Genomic DNA, 21433 nt, shown 5'->3' with positions numbered 1-21433 from the left:
TCTGCTCTTGCCTTTTCTCCCTCTCTTCAAGTTCTCGTTCCAGTTCTGCTCTTTTTTCCTCGAGTTCTCTTGCAGCTCTCCTTTCCTCTGCTTTTAACCTTTCCTGGCTCTGCAATTGCATCTCCATTTTCCGGAGCTCCACATTTTCTTGTTCCTCGGGTAACCAATCCAAGGCTACCTCTTTCCATGTTCCTTGTCCCACCAGAGATTCTATCACCAATCTCTGCATCTCTGCTTTCTTCATATTAGCTCGGACCTCCAAGCTAAAATGTCTGGCCAATATCAAGAGTTCCGATTTTTTTAATGCTTGGAACTGTGCCTCACTAGGGGATGCCGCAAACTTTCTTGCGTCAAACACCATGCTGACTATCAGTTAACACCTGTTAACCTTCACACAAATTTTTTTCCAATTTTTTGGAAAATTTGGGAATATTGGGAAAAATTCCAAATTTGGGAATTCTGGGAATGTTAGGGAATTCTTTCCCAGACTAAATTTAGGGAATTGAATCCACAGTACGAGATTTAGGGAATTTAATCAGCAAAGCCGAGCCCCCAATTTCTCCACAGTACGAGCCCCCAATTTCAATCTGGGTCAATCCCGAACGGATGTTATTATGGAATTTTATCCCGGACGAGCCCCCAATTTCTGTTACGGGTTCCTCCCCGACCCCCTGGTCACGATGTACCTCCGAGCCCCGAGAGGAGCCACGGCAGAAAAATATGTTATTCTGTGTCCGAAACCAATAGTGAAACCACACCAAGGATTATAAACAAACAAATATTGTAATAAAAATCACACAAGAATAACAATACAACAAATAGCAATCAAAAGTACTCTCGATACATTTTATGATGGTACCATCAGCTAAAGTAAGATCACTCACTCACACACTTTCACCAAGTGAGTGAAAAAGAACACTCCTCAATGTCTCTATAACTCAAAGGTGATCCCCTCCAGCGAGTGTCAGAGCGAGATCGAATCGAGACCCGCACCTCGTTGATGCTGACGAAGCGTAAGCCTGGGCAAAGTGTAGCAAGTCACGTGGTCCAAAACCAAAGGCAAACTCGATGTGCACGTTCACAGTTCAATCAGCGAACCGCAGCGTAATCTTCAAACGCAACGTTTGCGCACACACATCCCCGACAGACGACAGGATGGTGAGAAAAGCTGACGCGTAGCAAAACCTTTTTCGGTGAACGAAGCACGAGTGTCAAAATGGCCGACGGCTCTTACTTGAGACGAAGCGACCCGGCGAGGATTCTTCAGAATCTCCACGCCTAAACCTGACTACGCAGGTTTCTCAATCCTCCAGCGATAACCCCTATCGCAGGAAATTCCTTTGAAGGAAACTCAAAGTTCACTCGCGACTTTCATTCGATAATGCTCGCTACGGAGCTGGAAGCCACGCGTCTTGTCCGACTTCACTCGCCACGCCTTCCTCTTCTTCTTCGTCGTCTTCTCGTCGTCATCCGGTTCCCGATCCGGTTTCCGGTTGCATTTAAAGTTAACCCTTTTACATTGTGATAATACTAATGCCCATTTCACTTAAACAATGATAATAATAATACATAGAACCAGAAGTGTGTCAAGTGGATGAAAACCACAACAACGGAAGTGACGAATCCGTAACACTATGCAGTATATCGGTTTTAGTTACATCTCTCAGTGGTAAGGAATCATTTAAAATATGATGTGATCCAGATCCGGATCCTCACCAAAAGCTAATCAATTCGTCCTTGTCACACACTCAACCTGTCCCAATTTCTTCTGAATCCATCCACAACTTTAGGAGATATCCTGTTCACAGACAGACAAACAAACAATAAATATGTCGTGCAATGCACGATACATGCAAAATCCCTAAAGTAAGTCGTTGACCTTTGGCCTATATTGAACGTTTGGCCTATGTTGACCTCAAAAATAATTGGTAGTTTTATTTGTGGCTTATATGCATGATTTCAGTGGCTTATATGCAAATCCTCTTCAAATTTCAAGTCAATCGGATGAAAGTTGCCAATTTTCGAAATTCGGTCTATGTTGACCTCAAAAATAATTGGTGGTTAAATTTCCAGACCTGATGTGCAAATCCTCTACAAATTTGTGGTCAATCAGATGAAAATTGATGATTTCAAAATTTCACCTAAGCTGTTGACCTTTAGCCTATGTTGACCTTTTGGCCTATGTTGACCGTTTGGCCAATGTTGACCTCAAAAATAATTGGTGGTTGAATTCAGTGACTTGATATGCAAATCCTCTTGAAATTTCAAGTAAATTGGATGAAAATTGACAATTTTAGAAATTTGGCCTATGTTGATCTTTTGGCCAATGTTGACCTCAAAGCAATTGGTGGTTGAATTGAGTGACCTGATAAGTCCACCCTCTTCAAATTTCAAGCCAATCGGGAGGACCTAATTTCAAGTCAATTTTTTCCAAGATGGCGCCCGTACCACTATATATATATATATGTGACGTCATAATTATCATTAAAAAATTATACAGGAGGTGGCGCTCCTATGGTGAAAATTTCGTGTCAATCGGACCAACGGTTGCAGAGAAAATGAATTTTATCCTAAAGGGAATTAAACGCAATATTCCGGCGGAAGGGACACACATACATACATACATACATACATACATACATACATACATACATACATACATACATACATACATACATACATACATACATACATCGGATGGACAGACAAACGCTGTTCCAGATGGCATTGCCCTACAGTCTACGCCATACAATTCCTTCAAAGAAATTGCAAAACGTAGTCACAGGTACCAGTAATACCAGTATGAGTACCACTAGCACAGTGAATATGGTAAATTGGAAGGGCAAGAGAGAGGAGGCTTGGGCTGCAATAGCCTGTCCGGAAGCCCTGAAAGCACAGGAATGCACATTATGTTGAATTCCCTTTGGGAAAGGTCGTGGTTCTTTGACATTATTGAAAAAAAATCTCCCGTGTGAAGAAACATTCTCATATGATAAACAATAACCTTTCCTTTTGTTTTTATTCACTATTATTATTTATGACATACGAAGATAGAGTGAAACAAGTGAAAGGCAGAGTCGTGATTGAGCGGATAATGAAAGTCAGGTAGATATCATAAATGGTCATGAATAGGTCTAGGAACTTCCAAGGTAGTTGCTTTGGACATAACTAAGCTAGGTATACCATCAGATATTTATTTCCTTATCTTCGTCACCCTGTGTAGTACAACATACATGAGGTACTTACTTACATGTTAAATTATTATGTATTTCCTTCTCATCCTCTTCTAAACTTTCACTCAGCATCATCAGAAACACAAAGAAGTTCAGACTCAGGAAGTCCATTTGACCCACCATGACAGTGTCAGCAAACTTGCTCTAACTTGTTCATACTCGATATGCACGTTTTATCCATTGTACTCATGATGATGAACTATAAAGACTTGCATTATTGGCCTACTGTGCCTTAATTACTACGCCCTAGTGAATCCTTGAGAATTAGTGGTCTATGACTTTGGAGATTTTCTTATTTTCCTTTTTCTACACACCCAAATTGTATAACATCCTTTCCAGCAGAAAACAGGAAACTTTGGTGTCCCTCACTTTTCACATGTGCCCACCCACCAATGCCATTTTGTCTCCTCACCCTCTTTCCTCATTTCCTCTCCAAACATCTCCGGCCTTCTCATCCCATCGACCCTTTCCCTCATTCTTACCCCTTCCTTAGCTTCATTTTGTTTTACCTTCAGCCTTTTTCGTTGTGTCTGTGTTGATTAGATTTTTTTTTAACTTCTCATCGATCAACACGAGCTTGTCTGAACACTTTCGACTCATTTCTCCATGTCCACTTCTTAATCTGCTGTCCTTTCTTCACTTCATTTGGACTTATCTTCTCCCTTCATCTTCTTCAAATCCTTTATTATTGATCACTCAGCTTTCCAAACATTTAAATTTTCTCCCTCATCATATTCCCCTTGGTTTCTTTTACTTTGTCTCCTCTTCTCTGTCTTCACTATCCTCTTCGCCGGTTTTCCTCGAACAACCCACGATGTTGAAGGATGAGCAGTTCTGTCTCCGAAATGCGGTGAGTGATAAAAGAAAATAAGTAAAAAGTTGGGAATTTGGGGAAGGTGGAGGTTGCTGAGATCAAATATATGTTGCTAAGATTGTCTTTCTGGAATAGATAAATGATGGAGTGTGATCTTCATCGTCGTAATTCTGATTGTAATTATTTGCTTGGACATTCTTCGAAGAAAAAAAAAAAAAAAACACCTTTAGAGGCCATTTTTCCCCGCAAGCGGGGGTTGGCCTTTTTCGGGAACCGTGGTTGTTGTTGTTTTTCGGTCCCCTTTTTGAAGCAATGTTTTACGGCCGGATGCCCTTCCTGACGCCAACTCTTTTTGCCGCCTTTAATGACAAACAGGGAATTACCAGTGAACTGGTACTCAATTTGCCGACCTCGGAAGGATGACAGGCTGAGTCAACCCCCCTGGCGTTAAATTCAGCGATTGACCGGGATTGCGAACCCAGGATCCTAGGATCCTAAGCCGGCACCCTAGCCGCTAGCCCAACACCAGGGTTTTTGGTTCGAAGTCGTATGAAGTTCGACATTCTTCGAAGAATGATCCGTGCAAAAGCTCACAAGGTAAATCAAGAAAAGGTGGAAAGATGAACTCCAGGCCAGCTATTGTAATTACCCCAAATATTGCACACACAAAGCGAAGAGTGCGGTTCAGCAATTGGTTCATGTCCATTCTGTCCGTCTGTCTGTAAACGTCAGTTGAAAATCGAGGAACAACTTGTTTAAATTGAATGTTATATTTTCAGCATGAATATGGAGACAAACCTGCCATTTAACGGTACTTTGTCTCTGAATTTGTCCCGATCGCACGTGTGCAGAGAGGAGTGACATAATATTTTTACTCTGTCTGCCTGGAAGACAAACAAAATTGAAAATCATTCCAAACATGAAACTTCCTGCTTCTCGGGATGTCATAAAGGACAAACACCAGGGATGAATAACTAATGTAATGTGTTAAATAAAGTGGTTTAAAAGACTGCATAAAAATGCGGTAAAACCAAGGAATTAATTTATTCCTACGACTTTTGCAATCTTTGTTTTATTACCTTCGCCACCAAATGTGGATGGAAGTTATGTTTGCACCCCTGTCTGTCCGTTTGTCGGTTTGTTTGTGAACAAGATATCTCAAAAAGTTGTGGACGGATTCGGACGAAATTTGGCAGAGATGTGGCGTATGTGACAAGGACGAAATGATTAGATTTTGGTGAAGATCCGGATTCGGATCCGGCTACTAGAATTTTTTAAAGTGATTCTTCACCATTGGAAAATTGGGCCAAAAATGATACATAGCAGTATATCTCAAATAGTTGTCGACGGATTTGGACGAAACTTTGTGGACAGGTTGTGTGTGTAACGAGGACGATTCGATTTGATCTTGGTGGAGATCTGAATATGGATTCGGATATGAGAGTTATTAAATTTTTTAAGTGATTCTTCACCATTGAGATATAGGGCTAAAACCAACATATAACAGGACATCTCAAAACGTTATAGACGGATTTGGACGACACTTGGTGGTCAGGTTGTGCGTGTGACAAGGAAGAATGGATTCGATTTTGGTGAAGATCTGGATCCGGATCCGGCTAGTATAATTTTTAAGTGATTCTTCACCATTGGGAGATAGAACCAAAAACGATATATAGCAGGATATCTCAAATAGTTGTGGACGGATGATTTTGATTAAATGTGATTCTGTATTGTGATTTTCTGGTCTACTCTGGGATACAAAACATAAACTGTTCACCTGGCGGAGGTATGCTCTCTACTGAGTGCCGTTCTAGTTTAAATTGAATTATATACTTGAACACTGCAGAACATAAATTGACTTCTTGTCACTTTCAAAATCCTCTATTTAGCAGTACTTGGACATGTTAGACAACAGCGAGAATTGCTTTGCAATACATGTCCCCTACCGATGTGATATTTTCTAACTCCAAAAAGAGCATAACTATGAAAAATGGACGAAACGCTTTGAAACTCAAACTTCTACTGTAACTTATCATAATAAAGTGATGTACTAAGTTTCAATTCAATATGTTAAAGGGTAAGGGGAAAAAGTTTGAAAAACCACAGGACTGATGGACGGACAGACAGACGGAACAAAAACCTTTAGTCCCCTCCGGTGAAACCGGTAGGGAACTAATAAGGTGGTGTGTAAAGGTTATGTATAAGAATGGTTCATTAGCATTAAGCTTCTGGAATATATTTTTAACAATCTTTAAAATCATTGTTTAATTTCAATTGAAGTATTAACTTTAACACTGTATGGGGTAACACATTCTATGAACTCTCTAGTTGCTGAACGTGCTATAAGATGTGCCTACACTGTTCACTACGAATAGTTCAAATGGCATTTCCTGTGTCTGATCTGAAAATTGTTATTTTGTATATTCTTCTTGTAAAGCCCAGGTACAAGTATATTGTTGAAGAAAATTTGGAAATGTCACCAACCTGTTCAATACATTTGAAGTTTTTTACAAAGCTTATTTTTCTTATCTTGCTGAGAACCTAACTTGCACATGAAAGCTGATGGCAGTTTACAGCCAGAAAACCTCTTTACTCTTGAAAGGTTTCTACATGCCAAGCAACAAGGTTTCCAGTTATGAATCTGACAATCCTGTGCATTATTTTTGAAACAAATAGGGTCCTCCATAGCAGACATTCAGGAGACTGAACAAAACCAGGAATGAGGGAGGACCTTTTGTTGGAAAGGGGTGGAGGCATGGAATCTCGTCCTGTTATACTCTTCTGATGTTTAGTGTTTGCTTGCTTTTTGTGTAAATATTTGATGTTTTTACTAGAAAGTAGCATACATAATATTAGCTCCTGAAGAATTATCTGCTCAATTCTAGTTTTATCTGCATCTCACACTGAAAAAGGAAACCAACCACAGTCTAGTGCATCTCTACTTTGACCACTTTAATTGAGCTATCATGTTGATCCTTCCTTATTTGTCTCTCCCTGTCCACAGTGTTTTGCTTTTCATTGGTTTTTTTATCCGATCATATATTCTCTCTCCCTTCCCTTTCCTTTTTTTGCTGTTACTCTCATAATCCTATTAAACATTTCCCGAAACATTCCCAGTGGAGCAAACAGGGACATTCCAGAGAGATTGTGGCAAAATTGTTTATGACTTTCTTTTCACTGAAATTCTTCCTCTTCTTTATTTTCTCCTTCACTTTTGTTGGGTTTATTATGACCTACCACCCTAACCTGAGCTGCCATCTTGATGTTCACTTTACATTTTTTCAGGAAATTAAAGTTTCTAACCCGGAGGTCAGAAGCATGAATATTGTGGTCAAGAGGGGCATTTGTCTGCCACTGAGATCACAGCACAAGGTTTGTCTATCTCCGTCTCTGTGTAAATGTTTTTCTCTTTGTAGAACAGCAATATCCCTCCTCAATGGCAACATCCTTTCTAACATCTCAAAATAATCTTACTATAATTCACCAAATGTCTGTCTGTCTGTCTGTCCGTCTGTTCTCAGGTACCGCAAAAATGGCTGAACCGATCGCAACAAAATTTTGGGTGGGAGTGGGTTTTGGGTGGGTTTCATTTGGGTGGGTTTCAAGAGTAAAGAGGTTTTCTTTCATAATCCTGGGACCCCCTGAAGTAAAATAGGCTATATTGGTTTTCCAATTTTTTTTCCCAGTTTTCCAATTTTCCAGTTTTTCAAAAGACAATGGAATAATATTTACCGATATGAACAGTGATGTGTCTTTTATTGAAATTCCACAAATACTGTTTAGATTTTCATGATTTGCGTGTGATATGATTTAACGGATGTTAATATAAATTGTTTAAAAATTTTTAAAGCCTTCAATTTCTGATATTTTGCCTTTTAATTTGGGCCTCCCAATTGAGGCCACGCCCGTAGGGCAGGTACCGTTGCTAGTATACATAATTTCTGATAACTAATTTAATAGTTAATTTTTTTTTTCCAATAAAGTCTATATATTATAATAAATAACATGCAGTCAATTGCAGTGGTGTCTCCTTTAAATGACAGCATCAGTGATTCGAAAGTCGCAAGGGTACCGGCAGCAATGGTACTGACTCTCCAAATGACAGTAATGTTAAAACTAGCAGTGACTTGGTTGATAAACTGACAAGTAGTACAAAATTGTCCTTGGCCAAACCAAATACTCGTATTTTCAAAACGGACAACAGGCAGTTTCAAACCGTGGAGGTTGGCTTACCCCTGGTGAATGTATGACTGGGAGAAAAAAAAATCAAAAATCAAATGCATCAATACCAGGATGTCCAATTCCTAAAAGAGTGACAAGTATAAATATGGACAATATGATCACATGGAAGCAAGGTTAAATGTTTGCATTCTTTACCCACAGTGTTCCAGGTTATGTCCAAGTATGTCCTCCCCAAGGCTAAATCCAAGTCCAGTGTACTTCCAATACCCATATTGTTCTGGCTCCTGTTCTAACCAGGCCAGACCCAAGACCAGCCATGCATGATGTCTGCCCCATACTGCACCAGGTTATGGTCTTTCTCACCGGCAATGTCAATATTTTTCTCTCAATGTTTTCATTTAGTTTGTGGGGAAACTAAAGGGAAGATGGACGAAGACACATAGTCACACACTTGTCACATTTGTGTGCCCAAGATAGATGACATAATGCATTGTGAGTGATGGAGAAGGAAGAAGCTTCACATGCGCGGAATATAGTATGTAACTTGTTATAAAATAATACGGGCTTTGCCTGTGTAGTGTAAACCCAAAAGGTAGTCAAATATGGTAGCATGACCCTCAACATTGTAGGACATGCATGTCTATCTTTTCGAACAAGTTGTCCAAATGTATTGAAAATATGAGTAACAGGCAAGTGGCAAAAGCCTTACCTATGTCAAATACAGTAGTCAGCACTGCAGAAAGGCATTTCATTTTTTTTGTTGTATTAGTGGGGGGGCCAATGTAGCAGATTGAAATGCCCGGTGAAATTGCTTGTTAATTTTTGGACACTGGTTGGGCTGTCTTTAGGGATGATATAAGTTCTAGAAAAAATATGTCTCCAATTGTTTCAAGTTCTTTATGGCGGCCATTTTGGATTTCAAAATGGCGGATGTCGAAAACGTAAAATTCCATTATCTTGGCTTCTAAATGACCTAGAGTTTCGATTCTGGTGTCCAGTTGTACATTTTTGGGGATAGAGAATTGAATGAAACCTTCTTTAATAACCTACAAGGGATAAAAATAGGTTTTTATGGCACAGCCGAACCAGTGTCCAAAATCTAACTTAATGCACATCTATCTTAATTGTTATTTGTTATTTGTATGTTCCAGATTCGTGACCCTGAGCTATGATGGAGCCAAAAAGCAAGAAAACCAAGAAAGAAACTGATTTCACACTTTGCATTCAGTGCCAGGATCCCCAAGGTGCACTAGTGACTGAGCCAGCACTGGGCTCATATGCAAAGTTTCTCCAGTTCATCCAGGAGAGGGCACGATATGGTGATGCCGACTTCAAACAGATCAGCGAACGATTAAGCTGTTTCACTGCCACTGACTTGAGGAACAATAAAGCAAAGTGGCACCGGGCATGTTATGGATCTACATGCAACACTGCTCACCTGGAGCGTGCTAGAGTTCGCCACCAGAAAGCCTGCGAACATGGCGACACCCAGCATCTTCATAAGAGGTGTGGACGTCCTTCTTCTGCACCTGCCGCTGCAAGTACCTCAGGTTCTACGCAAGACGAGACTCTTCGCTTCACACGTTCATCATCAACTCCATTCAACAGAGACCTTTGTTTCTTCTGTCAAGAGGTCACTAAGGAAAGTGTACATGTTGTATGCACGTTCAACGCAGGTAAACAGCTGAAGAAAGCTGTTGAAGAAGGCAGCAACCACAAGTGGAAAGTTCAGCTGAGTGCTGCCATCAGTGCACATGATGCTCATGCGATCGACGTCAAGTATCATCTCCCATGCTGGGTGCAGAATGTCCAACGTGCTCCCAAGAGTGGGACATCAAGTGATGACAAAGAACACATACTGCAAGAAACTAATGTTATCAAAATAGCCGCAGACATTGAGTTTGTCAGCCTTGTTCGCTCTCTACTCCAAGCTGGTGAAATTCTCAACATGTCTGACCTGAAGTCGGTTTACTCCAGGATTCTTGACAATAATGGTGTGCACAATGTCCCATCACCTACTACCCAAGGCATGAAGGAGAAAATCAACTCTCACATTGATGACGTTCACTTCATGAAACCAAAACGTCGAAACGAGTCAGACTGTGTATTCTCCACTGCCGTGCGTGATGCAGCTGTCGAAGATGCAATGACGAAGACAAATGAAAAAAACATCGAACAACTGTTTGAGAGTGCCTCTGTTCTCCACAGTGCCATTGCTTGTCAGAACAAGCACCCATGGCAATTTGAAGGAGAAATGAACACTGATGATGCTGAAAAGCATGTACCCAAAGTACTCTATGCTTTCCTCCGCTGGCTACTGGAAGGACCAGCCACGAGCATTGAGCCAGAGACTTTGCGCTCAGCCACTATTCATCGAGATGTTATAACCATCAGTCAGAACATCATGTACGGCTACAAGTCAAAACGCCAAGTCACGTACAAGCCCAAAGAGCCAGATGCACCATTCCGCCATCGCTTAGAATGGCCACAGCAGCTTGCCGTTGCCATTGTAGTCCATCAGTCCACCAGAAACAAGAAGCTTCTGGATTTCCTGCATGGGTTCGGTCTGTCTGTTGATTATAGTCGGATCTTGCGGTTGGAGACACAGCTGGCCAACTCAGTCATAGAGTCTACGACAGAACAGGGTGTATACTTTCCAAGAACCATGCGCATAGGGACGTTTGTCTTCTTTGCAGTGGACAACAGTGACTTCAATGAAGACACACCTGATGGGAAGCGGACACTCCATGCTACAGCCTGGGCACTCTACCAACGACGGGAACATGCACCCTCCACAGATGAACATAGAACACTGACACTACATGACCGAAAGGCCAGACACCGCTCACTCAAGGTTCTGACTGCTCCAGACTTTGTTCCTTGCCAAGCACCAAACAAACAATCTGCCACAGGTACCACGTATAGCTTCAAGACACGGTCAAACCCAGATGTCACCAAGCCGTACTCTGCGACGGACACAGTGTGGCTACTTTCACGCACAATCATGCGAACAGCTGAAGCTGAGGACGTACAAGACGACATCATCCCACCAGATGACCAGCTGCAAGCTGCAGAACCCCAGCATGCTGACCCTGTTGGGTCACTCGTCCACGATCCAAAACAACCACCTGGCAGTAGGATCAAGCATCACGATATCCCAACTTGGACAGCCTACAACTCACTGCTCTCCTCTTCGAAGCCTCTGACAGAGGTCAACGCCCTGCCATTGGTAGCAGCACCAGCCCATGAATGGCAAACACTGATAACAGTCTTGAAACAGACACAGCAAATCAACTGCATGGTCATGGGTCCCGATAGGAAGACAGTGATCACCTTAGACATGGCCCTGTATGAGCGAGCCAAACAGCTGGAGATGACCAGAGATGACTGCAAAGGCAAGTGGGTACTGCGACTAGGGGAGATGCACACTGTGATGGCTGCACTGAGGGCTGCTGGGAATGCCATAGAGGACAGTGGTCTTGACGAGGCTTGGTCTGAGGCTGATATCTATGGCCCAACAACGACCAGACAAATACTGGAAGCCAAGCACATGAAGAGGGCTTTGGAGGCCCACATCACCACTGTCCAAGCCCTCTTCGACCTCTATGTGGACGAATTCTTCCAAGAGCATCCCCATCTGAGGGGCCCATGTACCCAGTCAGCACAACAGGTTGCCCAGAGCTGTCATCTACACAACCGAGAGGAGATGACAAGCGCGCAGAACAACATGCTAGCTGTCCTCGAGTCAAACGAAGTCCTGGAGGCCATGGCAAAGTTTGATGAGCGGAAAGAAGCCAAGAGTCCACTGTTCAAGTTTGTGCGACGCTACATGCGGATGATAATGCTGATATACACATTCATCCGTGCCACCCATGATGGACAATTTGAGCTTCACCTGTCTTCACTGGATGAGATGTGCATATACTTCTTTGCACATGACAAACAGAAATATGCCAGGCTGACTCCCCGGTACCTTGCAGAGATGAAGGCCCTGAAGATGACAGATCCAGGGATCTACCAAGAGTTCATGGATGGGAACTTCAGTGTCCATAAGAATGAAATCCCCTTCTGTGCTGTAGGTGTGGACCATGCACTGGAGCACATCAACAGGATCATGAAGGTGACAGGGGGTATTGTGGGCATTACCCAGAATGCCAGTGCCCGCGAAAGTGCCAGAATGCCAGTGCATCTCCGTAGCTCCCAGGAGGAGGCTGATACGAGGATCTTTCTTCACAGTCTAGATGCCGTCCGAAGAGGTGCAACACAGCTGTACATTCAGTCACCTGATACTGATGTATTCATCCTAGCACTCCACCGGTACCATGAACTATGCAAAGACACATACTTCATCACGGGTGTGGGGAACAAGAAGAGGCAAATCTCACTGGAACCAATAGTACATGAACTTGGTGTCAGGAAGGCTGCAGCCCTACCAGGATTCCATGCATTCACGGGAGCAGACCAGACTGGTCGGTTTGCCGGCAAGGGAAAGCTCACATGTTGGCAAGCCCTCAATAGGTGCTCTGTTGAGGTGGTATCTGCGTTTCATGACCTTGGGGCCTCTGAGGAGCTGAGAGCTGACACAGAAAGTGACATTGAGGCATTTGTATGCCAGCTGTATGAGCCTCGTACTACAGTTGTGGATGTGGGCAAGCTGAGGTGGAGACTGTTTACCAAGAAACAGCTAGAGGCACAGAAGCTGCCACCAACACGGGGAGCTTTACATGAAGCCATTGCTCGTGCACATTTCCAGGCCATGGTGTGGCATCAGGCTGATGTACCGGACCCCCAGCTTCCACAACCAACAGAACATGGATGGAGAGCAGAAGGAGATCAGCTGGTGCCCATCACAACCAAGGACCCTCCAGCCCCAGCTGCCATCACACATCTAATCAAATGTAACTGCAAGAAGACCCAATGCATGTCTCACTGCTCATGCAGGTCTCAGCATCTCAACTGTTCTGAGATGTGTATGTGTGGGGCAGATGAAGAGGTGTGTGGTAACACGGGTCAGGAGCGCCCCATGGGAATCGATAACACTGATGATGAGGAGGATGGAGATCCTTCAATGTAACAATGAACACTGCCAACTAAAAATATTGCACAAAGACATTATAAGTGTACATTTGAACACTAAAGTCCAGCCTTTATGTGATTTAGAAGTGAAAATGATGGAAAAAAATATATATATGTGTTGGCATAAGTGCGTGAAAATCCAAGATGGCTGCCATAAGAACCCTTTTGATCATATGTAGGTGTATAAATGTGTGTTTATTGGATTAAGTATCCGCAAATATGTACATTTGGACACCAAAATTAACACTCTAGGTCATTTAGAAGCCAAGATAATGACAATTTCGGTTTTCAACAAACGCCATTTTGATAATCCAAAATGGCCGCTATAAAGAACTTGAAAAAAATGGAGACATATTTTTTCTACAACTTCTATCATCCCTAAAGACAACCCAACCAGTGTCCACAAATTAACATTTGAATTCAACGGGAAAACATTGGCCCCCCCACTATATGGCCTTCATCTGTTTGTCTTCTGTCGCTTTGGTTTTGTTTATCAGATCTACTTTTATTCACATCATCATCATCATTGGGTCGATCCCGATCGGACACTACAAACAATCTTTTTCCATTGTTCTCTTTTCGCCATCGCTTCAGGGAGGTCACGCCTGTTCATTTTGGTGTCGTGTTCCAGTGTATCGATGTAGGTTGTAGCGGGTCGTCCTCTTGAGCGGTGACCATGAGAAGGTTCCCAGAAAAGTACCATCTTGGCCATCTCTCGATCACTTCTCCAGCAGTGCCCACTAAACCTGAGACGTTTCTGAAGTAATGACTCCGATACACACTGGGGGATCTTTCCATACAGCTGTTTGTTAGTCCAGTGTGCTCTCCATGAAATGTTGAGTGATGCCCTCAGTAGTCTTGTGTCGACACCATCGAGCCGCTTAGACAGAGTATTGGTCATCGTCCAAGTTTCTGCTCCGTACAGGAGAACACTCTTGACCATGGCGAGGAAGAAGTGTTCCTTCAGTTCTCTGCACAGGTCGCTCTTCCAAACAACATTCATCTTTGCCGACGCTGCCCAGGCTTTCGCAATCCGGACCTCCATGTCCTTTGCAATGTTGTCAATGTTTGACCCCACCGATATTGAAAATCTGGGACACACTACAATTTGGTACCACTGAGAGGGATGAGATCGCCAATGTTGCCAAACGACATGAACTCAGTCTTTTCTTTGTTGATTGTGAGGCCGACTTCTGCGGCAGCACACTCAACCATTTGTAGAAGTTAATGCGCTTCAGCTAGAGTGTCGGAGTGAAGGCTAATATCATCGGTGAAATCAGTATTTGTGATGGTTGTAGTTGGGTAACGACTGCTGTATCTCTGATTTAGGGTAAATCCTAGCTGCTCATAACCGTTGATTGCTGATCGTAGAGCAAAGTCGGGAGTGATGATGAAGAGGAAGGGAGCGAGAGTGTCCCCTTGGAGAACTCCGGCCAGGATTTGGAAGAAATCCGTTTTGCCGTCGGGTGAGCGTACGCGAGCTGTTGTATCCTGATACATAATACCTATGGCGTTCACGATTGTTGGAGGAATGCCATATGCAATCAGGATGCCAAGCATTTTTTCACAGCGTATAGAATCAAAGGCCTTGCGAAAATCAATGAAAGTTAGTATCGCAGGTAGATTCTTCGCTTTTACCCCTTCAATGATCCTTCAGTGTAAGGATTTGTACTGTTGCTGATCTGTTTGGGCGAAACCCGTTTTGATTTATTGCACAGTATTGGCTCGATGTGCGGTCTTATCCTGTATAAGAGCAGTTTGTTGTAGATTTTCGCAGAGATACAAGTTAGGCTGATTCTGCGATAGTTATTTGCAACGCTTAGATCCTCTTTCTTTGAGAACGGTACAATTTCACTCTTTGACCACTGAGTTGGTTTATCCCCAGACAAGGCTCTGTTGCAGATTTTGAGTCGCTGCTCCTTTTCGAGTGCGCCACTTTTCCAAACCTCTGGCGGAATTCCGTCAATACCCAAGGCTTTGTTGTTAGCCATTGATGTTACTGTTATTATCTCTTTCATTGTGAAGTTTCCTGTGTCAATTGGCAGTATCATTTACAACTGTATGAGTAGGGGCTATACTCATAGTTGGGGACTGTCCTGGAAGGTTTGCAAAATGATCCTTCCATTTTACAATCCTTTCAGCAGGATTGCAAGCTCTAAGTTTCCCCTGATTACGATTTTTTCTTCCAGTAATTTCATAATTTATTCCAGTAATTTGACGGAAGTTTTATTCACATTCTATGAGTCATCTACTTCCGTCAAGTCGTGGCTAACTTCTGGCAGTATTCATGGTCCCAGTTCTCCAAAAATCCTAATCCTGCACTGCTTCCCAAAGCGCTAGTAGCGACAGATCAGTTGCAGTCTTTATCCCATCCATCCAGCACATACAATGTCTGCCTCTTTCTCTTATTCCTTCACCCATTCCCAGCATGGTTGACTTCTTAAGCCTTTGTTACATCTACAGTGCCTTCAGAAAGTATTCACACCCCTTGAATGGTTTTATATTTTGTTGTGTTACAGCCTGACTTTAAAATGCATAAAATTTGCTCTTGGGAACTTCTCAACACTCCTGAAATTGTTTTATACCCTTCCCCAGATCTATGTCTCCTCATAATTCTATCTCGGAGTCCTACAGACAGTTCCTTGGACTTCAGGGTAGAGTTTCTGCTCTGACGTGCACTGTCAACTGTGGGACCTTATTTAGAAAGGTGTGTTTCTTTCTAAATCAGGTCCTATAAATTGAATTGGCCATAGGTGAACTCCAATCAAGTTGTAGAGACATCTCAAGGATGATCAAAGGAAATTGGATGCACCCGAGATCAATTTGGAGAGTCAGAGCAAAGGGCTTGAATACTGCTACGTTTGTGGGGGTAGGCAATGAAATACCTCATAGGAAAGTTAGAATCGTGTAGATTAGAATGCTCCTTATGCCGCAAAGCCATCTCGATGTACATAAGTAGGCCGTCTGTCTGGGTAAGGGCGTTTGCATGTCGCCATAAGGAGGGTGGTTTTGTGCTAATTAATTATATTGTCTGTAAGGTTAAATTCCCCTGTACGTGATTGCCTCCCTGTGATTTTTCCCTGATGTTCTTATTACATCCAGCCAGCCAGGAAATTGAGGGCTCAGTAAAACAACTATAACAATTGGACTCCTTCGCTCGCAGTGCTGACAGAAACAGCATTTGCCTATCGGCAAGGAAACCCCGACGTCATCTGAACATTCCCAAACGACGACTAGACTCCGCCCCCCAATGACTTGTATTTGATTGGACAGAGTGTGATGTCAGCGGTCGAACATTGGAGAGCTGAAGAAAAGAGAAGCTGTCTCGCCATTTTGGTCTCTTGGTCCTGGTGTTTGTTGGAGGCAGTCACATTCTCTCTCTCTCTCTCTCTCTCTCTCTCTCTCTCTCTCTCTCTCTCTCTCTCTCTCTCTCTCTCTGTCTCTGTCACTGTCTCTCACTGTCTCTCTCTATCTCTCTCTCGCTCCCTCTCTCTTTGTCCTGACATTTGTAGAAGGCGGTCGCATTTCCTCTTTGTTCTGGCTTGGTCGCGGGCGGTGGTCCATCTTTGGCTCGTGTGCGCTTGTGGAAAGAGACTGAACAAGAGAGGTTCGGGGCAGTCGGCAGTGCGAGAAGGACCTCATGTTGAGACGTCAAGGAGCGCGACTCCGCACCATTTTGTGTGCTTCCCGTGTGGTGGTTTGGAGGCAACGAATGACCATCAAGCTTTCCCAGTCATTTGGGGACGCAAAGCGGCTGATAACCAAAACATTATTTATTTTATTTTATCATTCCCTTGTTTGTATATGAGTCTGAGAGGAAACGTCTCAAATTAGGAAATAGTTTTTACCGCACTTTCATTTTATTTGGTTTACCATTACTTTTAATAAATTCATTATTTGTTAAATCTTACTTTTCCTGTCCTGGTTCGTTTCTTTGTTTTGTGGGTTCGGAATAACCCCGTGTGTTCCCGATCAGATAAGACTTCAAACCTTCCCGCGCATGCCAGGAAATAATCCCGCCAAGTTCCAAATACGCCTCGGAGTTAAAGCTCGTTCCGGTCATTCATCCTCTTGGGGTGTTAACCCCGGGGACATGACAATACTTGTTGACTCAAGATATTTCAGCTTTTCATGTTTAATTATTCTGTAAAAATTTCTAAAAGCAAGTTCCACTTTGACATTATGGGGTATTATGTGTTGATCATTGACCATTAATCTCAATGTAATCCATTTTAAATTCAGGCTGTAACACAACAAAATATGAAAAAAGTCAAGGGGTGTGAATACTTTCTGAAGGCACTGTATGTACCTCACATTCTATATTTGTTCTTGTCATATTCTCTCTCTTTGAAGGTTGCCATCATATGGCTACTTCCATCTTTCTTTCCCCTGTGTTTGTTCTGTCATGTTTTTCCTGTTCTACTCTTAAGAACCCCAATCCTAGACCTAAACATTTCTGTAATCTCTCTGATCTTTCAAAAAGGATATCTTGTTTTCCCCCCTCTGTTGTGACTTTCTATCTCTATGCATGCCTCTTAAAAATATTACTCCTTGTAGTTCCCAGCTTGTCATTGGAAGTCAGCATTTAGCCACCTAATGGCTTCTCTTGATGCGCATTTGTTTTTCATCTCTCCCTTCTGTCTGCAATATCCATTGCCTCTTCTACCAGATATGTAGCATTCTTCTTTCTGCTTGCTTTTGGGATGTTGCTTTGTCTTCTTATTTTACAATATCTTCAACTCTTGCTTCAATTCATTTGGCGTTCTGTCAACAAATTCCAGCTCTGCAGAAGGTTTAAAAAAAATTGTATCGCATATTATTTAGATATGTTTTCAAGGTACTATCTGGCTGGAGTTTTGTTTTTTCTTTACCCTTCTCATTTTGACTCATGGCTTAGCCACAATAAGTTAATTATCTGTCCTACAGTCTGCACCTGGCAGTGTGTTGTGAGAATGCACATCACCTCTACATCTTCTATTTATGAGAATGAAGTCAATCTGATTTATATGTTTCCCATCAGGTGAAGTCCATGTTTACAGTCTGCACGAGTTGTTTATACCATGTGTTTACAATTCTGAGATCATTCTCCAAACAGAACTCCAGCATTCATTCCCTTGGCTCATTTTGGATATCAAGTCCATGCTTTCCTGCAATCCCTGGTGCTCCTGATTCTCCAATCTTTGCATTCCAGTCTCCCATAATAATTAAAACATCATCCTTAGACACTTGTCCTACCAGCTCCTGCAAATTCCCATGAAACTCCTCTGCATTTTCCTCATCTGCTGCAGAAGTTGTGGTATATATTGTGCCTGAATGATGTTGGTGTTCACTGGATGTCCTTTAAACATCACTGATATTAACCTATCATTGACTGACTTGTATCCTCGGATTGACTCTGCTGTCATATTGTTTCAAATACCATCTTCTTAGTGGTTTGCCATTGCCTTCTTACAGGCAGTGTCTATACAAGAAGGTTTAACTTCGCCATTGTTCTCCATAAGAGAATCCTGCCTCGGATCAAGGCTATGGAACCATTAATGACAATATCTGCTAGCTGCCTACGTGGCCATCCACAATCTGCACCCATGGCTTCATGTAACCCTGATTGGGAGGTTAAAATGGAAGTTCTGCCCAAGATTGCCCACCATTTCCAGAATTGACCCATGGGTTAAGGAATGGGAGAAACGAACCTTCTTTAAGAATTGCTGCTTTTACCTCGTTAAACCCTTAGCCTTAGTTTTACCCTTCGCCTTACCCTAACTATTAGTTTTGAAACCTTAACCGAAATGCAGAGGTGGATTTCAATTCAGAGTTTCCTTCTCTGAGAAGAGCAGAGGTGGATTTCCAACCTTCCACATTCCACATTTCCAGATTTCCAAGTTGGCCTCCAAAGCCAGTTGCCGACTGGGCATCCTCCGTCGTGCGAAGTCCTTCCTTGGCACACCTGAGCTCCTCACCACATACAAGGCTTTCATCCGCAGCTCAATGGAGTACTGCTCTCCCCTCTGGGCTGGTGCTCCTGCCTCACACCTAGCTCGTCTTCACGCTGTTGAAACCAAAGCGTTCAGAATCATTGGAATCTCCCGTGATGACGCTATCTCCGAGGGCCTTTCACTTACTCACCGCAGGCAGGTTGGTGGTCTTTCCGTCTTCTACCGACTTCTCTCTGGCCTTGCTCCCCCAGCTCTCTCTGGGTTCTGTCCCCCAAATATTCCTACAGGTCGCACAAGATCTGCCTGCAACCCTCTTATGGTTAAACTGCCAAAATCAAGACTCTCTGCTCACCTTCACTCCTTCATTCCTCTTTTCTCCCACCTCTGGAACAAACTCCCTCACTCTCTTCAATCCCACTCCTCCCTCCAGGTCTTTAAAACGACTGTTCACCACCATCTCTTATCTTCCCCAATCCAAAACCTTGATCTTTTCTACCCCCGCTAATTTCACCCCAAATACACTTTTTTGAGGTGACTTTTGACTTCTTTCCTGGAAGTCCTTGGTGTCCTTGCGTTTTATACCTATCGTGCCTCCCCCCAGGCCCTCTCCCTCCCACACTTCTCCCGATGTCCCTGCTCTCAAATGTTGTGTTTGTGCGCTTCCTCCCCTTCTCTCCCCATCTTGTCGACCGCTCCCCTTTTTATATACTTTGTTTGCTTGTTTGTTTGATAAATGTTAGCTCTTTCACGAGCCTCGACTCTGTGTACAAAAAAAAAAAGACAAAAAAAAAAAAAGCTGCCTCCCAAGACCAATGAGCCCCATTTTCCCGAAGCAACAGGTTTAAAAGTGCCAGTGATTCGCCTTTCATCTCTACACCTATTAGTGAAAACATCCCCACCATGAGAAGGCCAGTGCGAGGCTAGACTGTCAGAGGCCATTTGTGACACTGAGCCATTGGAGTATTTTATATACCTTGAGAGCTTATCATCAATGTCACTCCAGTACAACAGTCCAGCATAGTCCACATAATATTACCTAGTTTATATTATCTCACTAGCAAAGCAACGCCAGGTCCTTCCTCCTACCATTCCCCTCCGTCCTATCTCTTCCCCAGGCTCCTCCCACCTCCCACCTTCCCCTCCCTCCTCCCACCTCCCACCCTCCCCTCCCTCCTCCCACCCTCCCCTCCCTCCTCCCTCTCCATCACACTCTCTCCCCCATTTCTTCTCTCCCCTCTCCTCGCTCTCCCCCTCTCCCACTCTTCCCTCCTCATCCCCCCACCACCCTCTTTCTTCCTCCACTCTCCCCCTTCCCTCCCCCCAATCTTAAACGATGTCAGCGACAGTGTAAATTCCATGTAATGTAAAATGTGACTTCAAGACCTCAGCAATCCCCCTTTACATCCTCCCTCAACCCCCACTCTCTCCTCTACCCCTCAACACCCACTATCTCCTTTCCCCACATTTCAAAGGGGTCCTATATAGTATTACAAAAGCTTAAAAAATTAGTTACGATGTAAATCCCCCCTAATTTCCAATCCACCTCTCTCCTCCCCCCCCCCCCCCCAGCTCTCTCTCATTTTCCCCTCTCTCATCTTTCTCCCCTCCTTGCCACACGGCTGGAAGAGCCTTCAAAAGGGGTCCTACATAGCATGCATCTCACAAAACAGCAGCAAGGACCCGTTCATTTTCCTCAGATTTCTCCCAATTTCATTCAGAACACCTCAAGGGACCTCTATAAAGCAAGCACATGTCAAATACACCTTAAGAATAAGCAATCCCTCAAGGGGACAGGTCGGAGGGACACATATATTTAGTTATTTAGAATGCATTTTTTGTCTAAAAACGTCAAATTTTGTCCAATTTCCTCGGGAAATATTTAAACTTAAACGATGTCAGCAACAGTCAAAAATGATGTCACAAAAAATGATAAGTGAATAAATCGTGGGTAAGCCCGAAGGGGTTTGGCTTTGTTAGGCCTCAAAGTATGGGAAATTGTTTAAAACAACAATTAAATCAAAACCCGAGACCCCACAAACGTCACTTTCCTTATTCTTCTCTCCAAAAATCTACACGTGCACCCACTCACTTTATTATTTAATAAGAGAAGATGCGTTGATTCAGTCTTCAAATGTACACCAGAGGCCGATGGAGCGTCAGAACTATGCGAAGTGAACAAAATGGCGGCACGTGGC

The 21433-nt window shown here is 43.1% G+C and overlaps 1 protein-coding gene across 1 annotated transcript in view; it reads left to right on the top strand.

Annotated features, from left to right (window-relative positions):
- The window catches only part of LOC144890870 (uncharacterized), a 946020-nt gene extending 927546 nt beyond the window's left edge, over nt 1–18474 (top strand). The window contains exons 2-3 of the mRNA XM_078772771.1: nt 9381–10448; nt 18326–18474. Of these exons, the coding sequence (XP_078628897.1) occupies nt 9398–10448; nt 18326–18474 (1200 nt within the window). The 5' untranslated portion in view covers nt 9381–9397. The remainder of the gene's footprint in view (nt 1–9380; nt 10449–18325) is intronic.
- The last annotated feature ends 2959 nt before the right edge of the window (nt 18475–21433 follow it).

This window comes from Myxine glutinosa, chromosome 1 (genome assembly GCF_964187855.1).
Source record: "Myxine glutinosa chromosome 1, kmMyxGlut1.1, whole genome shotgun sequence".
Taxonomy (NCBI): Eukaryota; Metazoa; Chordata; class Myxini; order Myxiniformes; family Myxinidae; genus Myxine; species Myxine glutinosa.
This window is presented reverse-complemented; position numbering and strand designations above follow the sequence as displayed.